The following is a 15650-nucleotide window of genomic DNA, read 5'->3' as shown; positions in this document are numbered from 1 at the left end:
CCTTGCAGTTCAAATGTCTTTGCAGTCTGGTGTATTAATCCACAGCGCCATACTAGAACTCCCTAAGACCTGTGAAATCATTTGGTTTAGCCCTGCCAAGGCAACTATAGGTCAGACTTGAAAGTAAATAAATCTTGGAACTTGTTTCATGGTAACATAAATTTATATTAAGTGAATCATACTAATAATGTAAATTTTGAGGGCCAAGAAAGGAACATCCCTTACAGAATAGACAGGCCATGAATGAATATATGACGGAACAGACATGTACACTTCTCACTGGCTGTCTGCGCCTGTTTGCCTGTATGGCAGTGACTCAGTGAACAGTCAGTGCCAAGCTGGCTGGGAGTGTACACGTGGCGAATGTGTTAACACACTCTAGCGAAATTACAGCAATCCGGTGATGATGAGACCAGATGCGGTGAGATGATTCCTCGAGACGTTGATGATCTTGCCTCCAATGATTGATGACAATATTGTTCACTTCTTTATTGACACAGATGGTAACTCCAAAGCAATCTTTAGCCACATGTCCACAATTAAGAAGCTTCACAAAAACTGAATATCAGATGAAGATTAAGGAAACTACAGAACACAGAAAAGACCTCAAGAGTCAATGATACAAACATTGGATATGTTCCAAATCCAAGATGCAGGATTAGAACATTGATCAAAGCAAAATAATCGCATCGCTGGCAATACACACACTGGATAGTTGTTTAAATTTAATTGGTGTGGCATCCTACAAATAGCGACTACAAAGAAAAGAAAAGTTGATGCAGAATAATGATCTTTCCAAGAGAAATGAGCAAATGAATTTTTTGTGTGTTAGACAGAGGCAAACTTGTGTGCCTAGTTTATGACAATGTATTAACTGTGAGGGAAAAAAACCAATCTGGAGCGTCATTGCAGCTCAAAACATGCGAAACAGTAAATTGGAAAGCCAAATGAGTGTGGATAAAATCAATGCTCTCAGCAGAGTTTGAAATCACAACTAGCCTCTTTCACTAGACAGGCCTCCTTGTGACAGAGACAATATTATTTAGACAAGTTATGTAGTGAGTCAGCTAATCACAAAGAAGCTGAGGCCTCATATAGAGGGAGAGTTTGTGAAAGAGCGCATCGTGGCTGCTGTGGAGTTGTTAACACCAAGTAAAATTGTTTCAGAGTGTTAGTTTGTCTCGGGGAACTGGCTCAGACCTGATTACTGAGTTAGTACAAAGTGTTGAAAAAATATTGAAGGATTCCGCAGGAGATTTCCAGGTTTTTTTCTCTGGCTGATGACAAGACAATGGACCTACAAATACTGCCCAACTGGCTGGTTTCGTTTGTGACATAACTGCAGTTTGTCACTGGCAGTCATGCACGGCACTACAAGAGGTGAGGATTTGTTGAGTGACTTGTTTAATCAATGAAAAAACTTGAGCTAGCATTTGAAAAGTTAAGTGGCATTACTACAGATGGCGCTCCAGCCATGGTTGGCTCCCCAAAAGCATTAATCTCATTTGTCAAGAAAGAACTGAATCGTCTTAGTCTTGATCCAAGCGAATTAATTATATGGCACTGCATCCTACACCAAGAAAGTCTCTGTGCACAGTCATTGTGGCTCAACAATGTGATGTCAACAGCAGTGTTATGCACAAATTTTGTCAAAAACAGGGTTTAACAGCCACCAGTTTAAGGCGTTACTGAATGATCTTAACTCTGAGTATGGTGATTTGTTTATCACTGTGAAGTGCAGTGACCGAGTCATGGGAACGTGCTCATGAGGCTTTAGGAACTGCAGGATGAAGTCAAGCAGTTCATCTAGATGAAGGGAAAACCTGTTAGGGGACTGAATGATAGCAAATCACTGTGTGTTCTAGCATTCCAGGTGAACAGTACCAAGTATATCTCAGAATCAAATTTCAAGCTGCAGGGCCCTGACCAGCTTCTCAGCTCCCTGCTTTCAAACATGAAATCATTTGAAGCTAAATTAAGGCTATGGAAAGTGCAACTTGAAAGGAATTACATGGTGCATTTCCTCACTCTGGAAGGACAAAAACCTTCTACTACACTTGACTATTCTGGAGAATGGGCAAAATTAACTGAGGCATTTAATGAAAGATTCAAGAACGAGAAAATTAAACAAATGGAATTGAATATTTTTGCTTCACCATTCAATGTGGACCCAGCTGATGTGCCTGATAACCTACAACATGGAATCATTTAGCTGCATAGCAATGGTGAGCTGATAGCTAGGTACAATAACTTCCTGCTGCTTGAGTTCTATAAATGTTACAGAAGCAATAATGAATTTCCCACTTTGATGAGACATACGTTGAAATATGCATTTGTGTTTGGAAAAAGTTACTGCTCCTAACAGTTCTTTTCAAAACTTACTATCACAAAGAGTCAACTACACTGCAGACTGACCGACGCAAACCTGGAAAAGCAGGTGCGAGTAACAACATCACCAATACCAGCTAGCATCACATGCCTCACCCAAGAGAAGCAGTTCTAGCCTTCATATTATGGGTGAATTCATCAAATTTTTCACCAAATACAGCAGGTTAAATTTTTTTTAAGGTTTTATTGTGAATTGAGTGAGAAATCGGTTTTACACTCATCAGTTCATTGCAATGATTACAATCTCCTCCATGCATCATCGCTCAACACTATTTGCTTCTAGTTCCTCTGTTTTGTTTTGTTTTTATTGGGGGGAAGGGGATACACAAAAACACTCAGGAATATATAATAATTTAAACAACCAAAGAGCACATTCTGCAAGCCAATAACAGGCTAATTTTTAGTTGCTAATTTTGTCTGGTCTGCAAACGATGTTATCAATTTGGGCAGAAAAAGTTTCCCCAATCCTGATGTAAAACAACAGAAAAATTCTCACCACTGGATGAATAAATAACACCAGGATAAATGATAAAAAGATTGAAGTTGTCAAAGACTTCATTTTTCTTGAATCCACTATCAACAATGATGAAAAAAGCAGTCAAGAAATCAAACAACATATTGCATTAGGGAAGTTTGCTGCACAAGACCTCTTTAAAGTGTTCAAGAGCAAAGATGTCAATTTGTGCACTAAGATGCACCTGACCCAAGTCGTGGCGTTTTTAACAACCTCATATGCATGTGAAAGTTGAACAGTAAATAAAGAAGACCATAGAAGACTCGATGCATTTGAGTTATGATATTGTAGAAGAATGTTAAAAAGTATCAGGACTGCTAAAAGAACAAACAAATCTGTGTTGTAGGGAATACAGCCAAATTGCTCCTTAGAAATCAGGATGGCAAGATGTTGTCCCTCATACTTCAGACATATCTGGAGATCTGTCCCTGGAGAAAGACATGATGCTTGGTAAAGTGAAGGGTCAATGAAAAAGAGGAAGACCCCCAACAAGATGGATTGGCACAGTAGAAGCAGCAATGGGCTCAAGTGTAACAGTGATTGTGAGGACAGGGCAGGACCACACAGTGTTTCACTCTGTTGTACAGTGGGTCACAATGAGTTGGAACCAGCTCAACAGCACCTAACAACAACAAACTTATTTAACAGCTGTTGAAACTGTTAAACGGGTTGCAAGTGATTAATGTGAAATTTGAAGCCAGAAGATCTGATTCAGGGATCCATGTTCTTAATGCTTAACTATTAAGCTGCTTCATTCCATCAGGAACAAGAGTCCCAGGGCTCCATCACACACGGATACAGATAGCGTTTAATGTCAGGGAATTTGAGACTTGCATTGTGTCCTCTTTGAGAGCTGGCATTCAGGTCATCTTCTCAGGATAAGTTCTTCTCTACCACCCTTGTGAATGTTTCCTTCTGATTTGCTCTCATCACTAAGACGGGTGTGGCCAAAAGCCCTGTTCATGCATGTTCTTCTCTTCTGTCTTCCTTCCATTTTTCTTGGCTTTGTTGCTGGCTCTGTTCATGGCTGGTCCACCTTTTCTGGACTATCTTGGACCATGAGGAATTTCCATTTGGAGGATCTTTTCACTTTATTAGACTTTTTTGATTCTCACTTAACTGGAAAGAATCATGGGGTATACAAGGTTATGCTGGTCTAGCAGAAATCACACTATAAAAAGTTTGTCTCCAATGTCATCCCTAAAAATAAGTTTGAGGGGTCTTAAATAAAAGTCGGAGAAAGCCCCTTGAAGGAAATCATGCCAGCAGAGAGACCAAAGGTTTACAACAAAGCTCCTTCCTCTTTGCTTTGCTTTTCATAAGACTCCTATTAGTAAAGAAAGCTGGCTGGAGGTGCAAATTTGGTGGCAGGGAAAGGTATTTAGGTGTGGATCTAGTTCCTCAGAGCAAGTGATAGCAAGCCTAGCTTATTCATTCTGGAGCATCAAGGGCAATACTAAAAGTCCTTAAACATGGGATATCTGGTGTTTGTCTGTGGACAGCTGCATCCTCAAAATGACCTAGATAAATATCAAGGGGAAATTATTAGTGGACACTGAGTGCTTCCTACTCAGAGTACTGTTTTACATATAACTGATTTAATTTATTCAGCGACCCTATGAAGTGGGTTATTTTGTTCTTCCCATTTTGTAGATTAGACAGTGAGCTACAGATAAAGATGAAGTGGCTTGTCCAGTGTACATGGCTAGCATGATTTGTACCCAGGTAGTCAGTTCTGAAATAGAAGGTGCTAACCACTACCTTCAGTTGTCTCCATTTTGTTACCTAGATCCTAGATACCACTAATCAATCTGCCACACATCCCACACTGGGAAGACCCTATTCCTGTGTCTTTGTATCTGATTTCATACAGCAAACTGTATCTGGGATTTTATATATATTTCCTCTGTTGGCAAGTTTCTGCCAGTGAGTAGTAATGAATACAAAAAAGATTTTGTTCAGGTGTATTTGGTTTTTTTTAATGGTTTGTGGGGAAGGGATCTGGATTTTTCATACAGCTTTGGAAAAATGAGCTTTTGTCTACATACAGGAATTGAAGACACTTTCAGGACAGCTGCCACTGAAGTGAGTCTGCTTGCGGGAAGTGAGGAATTTAATGCCACCAAACTGTTTGAAGTCGGTAAGAAGATTTTTTTTTTTTTTTTTTCTGTATCCAAATATTGATTTAGTGCTTTGGAGATTCCTTTTGCCTTTGCAATGCCATCCTTGGATCCATTTAAAGGCATCATTTTCCTCTGATGGGGTCCAAATCTGCCAGCCTATTTCTTGCACAGTGAACATACACCAAACAAGATGAGCAATTCCATTTCTTCGGCACCAGACAGAATCCAGTAACCCTTCTGTGTACAGTCTACTTGCTACACAGACTATGTAGCAATGGGCAGGTAGGGACCACTCCTTTTCCTTTATTGATAAATCATTCCATAAGAGGGATGCAAATTGCCATGAAATCTGCTCTCATGGCTCCCATGAGATTTGTTTAATGAAATCAAGAAATGATTATTCTAGTTCTTCAGTAGGGGAAGGAGATATGGAATGTTTCCAACATTATGCCCTCCATTAATTTTGCATAAATCTTTGATAATCCCTGTTACTTGTCTGCTAGAAAATTTGAGAGCAAATACAAGTGTGTTACCAAACAAAATGGAAAATGACTACTCAGGTGCAAGGTGAATTCTTGTCTTTTAAAAATGGCTTCTTGTGCTTCTAGATATAGTTCTAAGTTATAGAAGGGTAACATTCATCCTGCCCTACTCCTCGTGCTGCTGAAAATGCTTCCTTAGCTTCTTCACTTCTGTCCTTCTACCTATGTTAAAAGTTTGTAGCCCTGAGTTTCTGTGAAAATTGACATTGATCAAGGGTAACAGTTGCACAGCTGAATTATATAATTGATGCCAACAAGTTGTACATTTGTAAATAGTTTAATTGGCAGATGTTGCGTGGTATACATTTTTACCCAAAAAAGCAGCATGAGTTTTGCTTTCTTGGTTTTGGAGGTTTAGGGCCATGGTTTCATGGGACATCCAGTTAACTGGCTGAACATCTTGTTTAGTGCCTCCACCAACCTTCTAGTTTGTTGTGGAGTGCCTGGGGGCTTAAAAGTTTACAAGCAGTCATCCAATTGATACAACAACTGATTCCTACTCACCTGGAGCAGCAAAAATAGATTAGTCAGGACTAGTGGCTAACTGCCTCCATAAACTGCTGACTCATTTGCCATGAGACCAGAAGAACTGGAAGGTGCTAGCTACCATTACTGAACACTTTGGATCAGAAAATCAATAGAAGAATCCTAATCAAAAGGGGGAAAACAAAGAACAACATTTCAAATTCTCCTGGGATTCAAACTTTCTGGAGTCACTGTAGTTGGGTAAAACCCTACAATTAATGCCTGAGATAATTTTTAAACCTTAAACCAAAAATATCCCCTGAAATTTTCTTTAAACTAGAGAGTTGAACGTAATTAGTAAAGAATGGCTGCCTTAAGCATTATGCTCATGTATAGCTGTGTGGGATCAACTTGATAAAAGCAACTCTAATGATTAAACAGGAAGCTTCAAGAGCTGTGAACGTGAGAGAAAGAAATTAGAAAAGAAAGAGGAGAGTGATTGGACAACTTGAATGTAGACAATAGTCAATGAATTGTACATGTAGAAATTATTGAAGTGCTGTATGTTCTCAGTATACTTTTAACAAAATCATTAAATAAAATTACTATTTTAAGTCAGCAGTCCTAAGTCCCAATTTTTTTACATCTCTGCGGTTTGATAGCTAATCTAGTCAATGATGTTGTTTTGTTATTGGGGTCTATCAAGTTGATTCTAACTCATAACGATCCTGTCCGGCAGAGTAGAATTGCCCCATAGGGATTTCTTGACTGTAATCTTCACTGAAGAAGATCGACAGGTCTTTTGATTACAGAGCCACAGGGTAGATTCAAACCTTTTGGGTATCAGCTGAGTGCTTAACCATTGCATCACCAGGAATCCTTAATCTGGTGTATATTTCCCTCAAATGACTATAGGGGATAAAAATCTAAGTAGAACAAGTCTAGAGTATATGGGAAAGAAAAACAAAGGTTGAAAAAAGTAGTTCAAGCACTCTGATGAAAAGGAACTGAAATAGGTACAGTAGCAGGACAGTAAAGTACAGTTGAGACTATGGTAAAGGAAGAACTCATAGCCCATCCAAAGATCACAAGTAGGCCACCATGTGTTGTGTCCACCCTGCTTGTTATGTAGCCTCCATGGCAATGGGCATAAAGGCACCACTCCTGTTAAAACCTGGCAGCTCGAACTTTCTGAGTACTTTTGGTCCTACCCTTCCCAGAGTATCGCAGCTGGGCCCTTATGATTGCTTCTAGTTATACTCTACTACAATCCATCCAACTTTTAATGCTTAATTCATTTCCCTACTGTAAAGACCAACTAATAACCTACAATGGTCTAGAGGACAAATAGTCTATATCAGGGGTGGGGAACATCTGATCTGTGGGCCAGGTAAGGTCCATGAAATCATATGATCTGATCCTGCCAAGGCAACTACAGTTACAGCCATCGCATCGTTGTCACTGTTGTTGTTGTTTTTGTTGTTAGGTGCCATCAAGTAAGTACCAACTCATAATGACTCTGTGCACAACAGAATGAAACACTGCCTCATCCTACACCAACCTCACAACTGTTGCTATGGCCTCGCCCATTATTACTGCCACTGTGCCAATCCATCTCATTGGGGGTCTTCCTCTTTTTCTCTGACTCTCCACTTTACCAACACAACATCCTTCTCCAAGGACTGGTCCTGATATGTCTGAAGTTTGAGATGTGAAGTCTGGCCATCCTGGCTTCCAGGGAGCACTCTGGTTGTACTTCTTCCAACACAGATCTGTTTGTTCTTTTGACAGTCCATGGTATTTTCAATAATTTCCTCCAACACCAAAACACAAATACATCACTTCTTCTATGGTCTTCCTTATTCACTGTCCAACTTTCACATGGATATGAGGTGATTGAAAACATCATGGCTTGGGTCAGACGCACCATAGTCCTCAAGCTGACATCTTTGCTCTTCAACACTTTAAATGGGTGAGTTAATTAAATGTTTGACCAAATACAGCGGGCTAAAATTTAAGTTGATAATTGTGTATGGCCAGAAAATTGATGTTAGAAATTTTGGCAGAAAAAAGGTTCCTCACCCCTGGTTAACATGAACCACAGCCTCATATACCCTGAGATCTGAAGAACTAGATGATGCCCAGCTATTTCTACCGGTTATTCTAATCAGAGCCATAATAGATGAACCCTGACAGAATAGGATAAAAATGTGGAACCATACCTCAAATTCCTAATAAATAAATAATACAACTAGACCTACAAAACTGGTTGAGATTAGAGTATTGCCTGAGACCATTGTCCTGAGACACTCTTCAAATCTCAGAAATTGATCTGCTGAGGTCATCTTGTAACTAAATAGCAAATTGGTTCAAAAATAATGAAGATCATCCATAAGCACTACACTTAAGAACCACCTCTATAAGACCAATGGTCAACGATTAATTTAAAATAAATATGAGAATGTAAGTGGGAAAAGAAACTAGATTAATGGAACAGAACAACCAAGATGCAAAACATGAGACTGTTCATCCATTGTGAAGGATGTAATCAATGTCGCTGAAGAACTTGTGTGGAGATTGTTGAATGGGAACCTAAGTTGCTGTGTAAACCTTATTATTTTTTTAAAAAAAGAATAACAACTCACTATAAAGTGTGGAACTGTAGGATAAGCACTGGACTTCTAATGCAAGGTTGGGAGTTCAAACCCACCAACCACACCTTGGAAACCCTATACAGGGTTACTATAAGTTGGAACTAACTATATTACTTAACAACAACAATAACAAAAATGACTCAAAAACCTTCAGTGGTTCTCCAGTGCCCTCTGAACAAATCTAAACTGCATTGGAGACTTCCATGATATGATATCAATAACCTTATTTCCCTCTATTGCTCCAGTTAAACTCAGTGAATTCCTTGTCCCCTAACATTGCATCTCGGTCTTTCTGCTAAAGAGCTCAGTTTGCGCATTTTTTTTTGAATGCCCTTCCTTTACTCTGTACCATCTATGTTATTGCAACCTATGTCACTTCAGGTCCTCTGAGAAGCAAATTCCCAGGAAGGATTAGACCTGCAATTTGTTGGGGAAAGCACGTGAAGGATAAAGAGGAAGGGATCAGGACTAGGCAGAGAGAGCTTGCAGGTCTGACACCTGTGGAGAGAGAGAAGGAAGGAAAGAGGATTAGAGATAGAAAGCCCAGGACAGCTTTGAAAGCATCTTGGCCATAAAGTGAGGAATCCCCCACAGAGGCTGCCTGTTGGAGGAGCCCCACACTTGTCAGGAATGTACTGCTCTGGCTCCATGCTTGGTCATTGGCTGGGAGTGTGGTGGTGGTGTGCCATGCAGTCGGTTCCGACTCATAGTGACGGTATGTATAGGGTTTCTGAAGCTGTAAATCTTTACGGGAGCAGAAAGCCTCATCTTTCTCCCATGAAACAGCTAGTAGTTTCGAACTGCTGACCTTGAGGTTAGCAGCCTGACTCATAACCACTATGCCACCAGAGCAACCACCACATAACCCTATTGTGCCTTAGGACCCATGTGGTTGTCACCTGCTTCTTGGAGCTCTCCAGACTTTCTCTGCTAGAAATATTATTGTATTCTTTAATACCCACAAGGCTTTTTTCTTTTTAATTTTTTACTTTATTGCAGTAAAATGCAGATAAGCTGAAGCTTGCCATTTTAACCAATTCAGTGACATTAATTCACAATGTGGGACAACCTTCACCACCATCTATTTCCAAAACTTTCTCATCACTCATGCATGGGCACTTTGTCTTTGCATCCTTTAACGTACCCCACATTTCACCATATCTGGGCTCCTTAGAAGGAGTGTACGTCAGCTGCTACACACTGACACAGATGCCATAGATGCCTGACCCATGTCCGGTAGGTTCCTACCATGTCCAGGTACACTGGCTAGATCAGCACATGGCAGCTCCTGTGTTTCTTCTAAGGGCTTTTCCTGGACTACAGACCCCTCAGGCCCATGAACGCACAGTGCCTGAAAGTGACTCAGTCAAGAATTTCCCTGCTTCAGTTGTTGGTGGGAGCTGGTGAGTAAATATCCAGATCCCTCACCCCTTGAATGGGAATGCTCTGAGTGTGTTCTCTGCACTGTTTTGCCCCAGCAGGGTTGAAGCTCCAGCTTCTTGCAGTGATTATCTATTTATACAAGAGTAAGTCAAAAAGTATTGCTACAAAATCAACATTAAGTACCATCCAGTCAGTTCCAACTCATAGCAACCCTATGTATAACTGAACAAAACATGCCTCGTCCTATACGATCATCTCAATTGTTATGATTGAGTTCATTGCTGCTGACCCTCCATTTTACCAAGCATAAAGTTCTTCTCCAAGGACTAGTCCCTCCTGATAATATGTCAGAAGTATGAGAGCCAAAGTCTCACCATTCTGACTTCTAAGGAGCATTCTGGCTGTACTTCTAACACAGATGTGTTTTTCTGGCAGTCCATGGTACTTTCAATATTTTTCTCCAACACCATCACTCAAATGCATCAATTCTTGTACAGTCTTTCATAATCATTGTCCAGATTTCACATATATATGAGGTGATTGAAAATACCATGGCATGGTTCAGGCATACCTTCATCCTCAAACTGACATCTGTATTCTATACACTTTGAAAAGGTCTTGTTCAGCAGATTTGCCTAATGCAATACATCGTTTGATTTCTTGACTGCTGCTTTCGCCAAGTGTTGATTGTAGATGCAAGCAAAATGAAGTCTTTAACAACTTCGTTCTTTTCTGTTTATCATGATGTTATTTACTGGTCCAGTTGTGAGGATTTTCCATGGATGGTACAATGACTGATGCCTTTGGCTGCTAACTAAAGGTTGCCTCCACAAAGCTGGAAGTTCAGGCTCACCAACCACTCATCAGAAACCCTATACAGGGTCACTTTCAGTTTGAACTGGCTTGATGGCGCTTAACAACAACAACAACAGATCTATCAGTCATTGAAATCCCTATGGAGCAAATTTCTACTCTAACACACATGAAGTTAACATGAGTCATAGTCAACTTGGCAGCAACTGGTAGCTTGTTTTGTTTTGTTGACTGCATGCCCTTCCCTATTTCTTGCCCGTTTCCCTACTAGAGTATTTTAGGATCACTTCCCAAAGGATCATTTTCATAGAATCTTCATGTCAGGGTCTATTTCTGGGGTGCCCCCAACTAAGGTATTCAGTACATTAGATGTCTCAGAATCCCATGATGAGATAAAGCCCACAAATTAAGTGAATCAGGCAGGAACTGGGATGAGAAGTGGTCCCCATTTGCCTGTTCACAGGAGTCAGTGGTGCTCAAGGAGGAATGCAGAGTCAGTGGCGATACATCTTTGGGTTTTTCAAAGGAAACCAAGAATCCACATTTGTAAGTGAAATCACAAATTTTTTAATATTAACAACCAATTCAGTATGTTTTACTACTGTAAAAACCAAATACAACATCTTCTCTGGCAAGTTCTGGTCTGAGGCCTTCAGGTAGTGACTGCAAACTTAAATGCTTAATTAAAAAAAAAAAAAAGTTACCAGTTAGTCAATTTCAACTCATAGTGACCTCATGTGAGTCGGAAATTTCATTGGCTGATTTTTCAAAAGTAGATCACCAATCATTTCTTCTGAAGCAAAGAAGACCTTCAAGTTTAGGTAAACAGTCAAGTACAGGAACCATTTACACCATCCAGGGACTCCAGCCAAAATGTTAAGTCCCCTAAAAGCAGGGACCACTACTCCTTTTCCTCTTTGAGGCATTTTATATAGATTTACATACAATGATTTTTAAATGTCTAAGGCCAAGAGGTTAAATTTTAGTCTTAGTTAAACAAGAAAGTGGGTGGCAGAAATAAGACTTAGTCCCCCAAATGTTTTTTTCTGAGGGATTTCCACCACATCACCCCTTGTTTAGAGAGGTGATTCAAAATGGCCCTGTGAATTATTGTTAACTGTGTTAGAGGAGATCATGGTTAATAGTTACCTAGAAAAATATTCCTTTAACTTTTTCCAAGTGAAAGATAAGGGTAATATATAAAAGTATTTCACAGCATTAAATACAAAAGATGTAAAGATGGTTAAATCTAGATGGTGACATAATGGCAGTCATTATTATATAAGAATTATTCTCTGTACTTTTAAATGTATTTCTATACTATAAAGTGGTAGGGAGTGGGGACGTCTATGGACTAGAAAATTCTCTGCCATCTCCAAGTCTAAGAGAGATGAGAGCTACCTTCTGTGACCTGGTGTTCGGTGCAGCTGCAAGGGACTGGAGCTGAAGGAGGAAGGTGTTGACTTTGCCATAGTCCAGTTTTGCATTTGGTAAGAAGATTTCTCTGTGGCCTTTTTCAGACACGGACAGCTGTGAGCGGTGGATGAGCTGCAAAAGTGAGTTCTTAAAGAAGTACATGCACAAAGTCATCAACGACCTTCCCAGCTGCCCCTGTTCCTACCCTACAGAAGTGGCCTATAGCACAGCAGACATCTTTGACCGCATCAAGCACAAGGACTTCCGCTGGAAGGATGCCAGTGGGCCCAAGGAGAAGTTGGAAATCTACAAGCCTACGGCCCAGTACTGTATCCGATCCATGCTGTCCCTAGAGAGTACCACCCTGGCTGCCCAGCACTGTTGCTATGGTGACAACATGCAGCTCATCACCAGGGGCAAAGGGGCCGGGACGCCCAACCTCATCAGCACCGAGTTTTCAGCGGAGCTCCACTACAAAGTGGACATTCTGCCCTGGATTATCTGCAAGGGTGATTGGAGCAGGTATAATGAGGCTCGGCCTCCCAACAATGGACAAAAGTGCACAGAGAGTCCTTCAGATGAAGATTACTTTAAGCAATTCCAAGAGGCCAGGGAGTATTAAAGAGACTGGGGACACATTAGAGAGAGATGGGGTGCCACCTCTGGCGATTGTGATGCATATGTACTGCACTGACCTGCCTGCTTAGAACAGAGTTCTTCTTACCTGCAAATGTGTATATTTGTACATACTACATGAATATTCTTCATAAATTACGCAAGAAGTGGGAACCAGGCCCAGGTGTCTGCTATCTGAAGCCACACTTGCTTACAGACCTCTTGGATCTCAACTTAGAGGCAATGCAGGCAGGTGCATGGGACAGCTAAGCAACCAGAAGGACCTGGAGGGGATGGTGGGTGGAGCGCAATTCACACCAGATTCAGTGTTTCTGAGAGAAGCATATGGGGAAAGAGACTGAAGGCGTAAACGTTATAAGCAGTTTTTTTATATAACTTATTTAATATGAATGTGACAAAAGCATAAACTTTTCTCTGGAGTTGTTGTTGTGAAACTATTTAATCACTTCTCTATGAGGACAGAAAGGAATGGGCTTAGGAAAGTGGAAGAGAAAGGGAATTTTGTAATGATTTCTTTTTTTAAAAAATTAGCACGATGGAAATGTAGCAAAAACAGAAAAAAGGCCACCATAAACCAAATGTTACTCAATTATAAGGCACCTTGTTTAAGTCTCAGCCCTCCAGAATGCCCTTGCCTCCGACTGGGTGAGGTGTGAGGGCAAATGGATATTTTGGGAGCAAATGGAGGTCTGGATTTTGTAATTATATCAAAAGACTTTAGAATAAATGAGCAATATTTGCATAATACTACGATTTTATTAAGAGACTACAAAATGGCAGAATTTCTGTTCATGTCTTAGTCGGTTCAGAAGACAACAGAAAATCCAAACATAAAAACAGGAAATAGCACTTTTCCCAAGCAAAAATATAGACCTCATTTCATCTATTTTATTTTAATACCATCTGAACAATTTTTCCTTCACCAATATATTCCCAGTAAATGCTATAAAAAAGGTAAGAGAGAGGCCTAAAGTCTGGGAAATTCTAAGTTTTTTATGTTTTGCAAAAGAAAAAAAATAACTGCCTTATTTTTATAAAGTATTTATTGAGTCATTGGATCTTGTGCATCAAGTAATTGTAATATGACCTAGTTCTATAAAGTGGAACTTAGGACAAATAAAGAGTTGGTTCTTATGCAATATTTTGCTTGCAAAACTCCAGGAAAAGAGGATATATAATAAATTCATAATAAAATGTATTACCTGCATCCTTGATTTATGACACAAATACCATAAATAGCCCTGAGGAAGCAGGACTTCTAGGCAGAGAGAGGAAGGTTCAAACCAGGTGGGAAGAAAGGGCTCATTGATTGATATGAGGGTGGGTGGCGTAGGTCATAGCATCTTTGGCACCAGGAGAGTCCACCCAGGAGGCTGAAGCCTGTTGACGCATGTGTGACCCTTTGCCCACCCAGAACTAAGAAACTTAAGCCAAAGTAAAGGCTTAAGACAGCCCAGGTGAGCAGGACTACTTCCAGACAAAATTCTGCAATTTGGGTACTAAAACTACGAAACCCATTACCGTGGAATCGATTCCAACTCACAGCAACCCTGAACACATCATGTAAATTATTCCTTTCCTAGTTGAGCAAACCAAGGCTCAGAGAACACAAAACACATTGGAACTCATCCTTCATTTCCTAGTCCAGTGTTTTTTCTACTATATCATATTCTGGATGTCCTTATATTCCTGGTGTCTTGACTCCATCTTTGAAATTCAGTAATAGAATCCTGTTCTTATCAGTAATTTGTACTTTAGAATGAATTGTCCATGTATTTCCTACTCTCAGGATATTTATATTTAAGAATTGTTTTCTAATTATGGAATGAGAAGCTTTAATTCAGATCTGAAGGAATTTGAGCCAACTGAACTATGGAGACAGTCAATGGGTCCACATACCAGGGAAGCAGATTTGGAAAACGATTAGCAAAGAGAATTGGCCAGCAATCAAATGCATTTCCTTTGAGGTGAGCTTTCTAACAGGACAGGTGTTCAAACGAAAGCTAAATAAAGATGACGCACATGAGAAACTCAATTATATGATGACGAAAACCAAAAATATGTAACACTGCCCTCTGGTAAATGTTCTGTTAATGATGGTGCAAAATACTGAGAAAATAGAGACAGTGATCAGGGACATGCCTTTTGAGTCTTACGGAGGAGTGGAATTTTATAAAGCAGAGAAAGGGGTGGGGGTAGCGGATACATTTAGAATAAGAAAATAGTTTGGCACTAAAACAAACAAATAGAAAAGAGATTGGTGTTTTCTGGAAACTAGAATGTTTAGAGTGATGAACAGAGGGAGGCAAGTGACAAGTTATGGAACCATGTTTAGAGAATTTTTTTCAAGAATGTAAATGGATTCTTTAGAGGAAAGAGATATTTCTTATTACAGTGAGAATGGCTGATGCAATAGTGGTTCCCACTTCTCTGTCAGTTTGTTCTACTGCGGTGACTTGTGTGTTGCTGTGATGCCAAAAGCTATGCCACCAGTACTTTAAATACCAACAGGGTCATCCATGGTGGACAGGTTTCAGCCAAGTTTCCAGACTAAGACAGGAGAGGAAGACTAGTTCTGAATGTTTAGCCACTGAAAACCTTATGCATAGCAGACAAACACTTCCATATAGCACAAAATATTATGAAAAGCACCAGAATATTGTCAGATATAGTGTTGGAAGATGAACCTCTCAGATTGGAAGAAGCTCAAATTATG

At 40.0% G+C, this 15650-nt stretch overlaps 1 protein-coding gene across 1 annotated transcript in view; it reads left to right on the top strand.

The window, feature by feature from the left end:
• Positions 1 to 12920, top strand: part of ISM1 (isthmin 1, angiogenesis inhibitor) — a 118567-nt gene extending 105647 nt beyond the window's left edge. The window contains exons 5-6 of the mRNA XM_006865622.1: positions 4953 to 5042; positions 12403 to 12920. Of these exons, the coding sequence (XP_006865684.1) occupies positions 4953 to 5042; positions 12403 to 12920 (608 nt within the window). The remainder of the gene's footprint in view (positions 1 to 4952; positions 5043 to 12402) is intronic.
• Positions 12921 to 15650: the final 2730 nt, after the last annotated feature.

Source organism: Chrysochloris asiatica, unplaced genomic scaffold (genome assembly GCF_000296735.1).
Source record: "Chrysochloris asiatica unplaced genomic scaffold, ChrAsi1.0 scaffold00080, whole genome shotgun sequence".
In the NCBI taxonomy this organism is placed as follows: Eukaryota; Metazoa; Chordata; class Mammalia; order Afrosoricida; family Chrysochloridae; genus Chrysochloris; species Chrysochloris asiatica.
The sequence above is the reverse complement of the archived record's forward strand: the minus strand, read 5'-3'. Positions and strand labels throughout refer to the sequence as shown.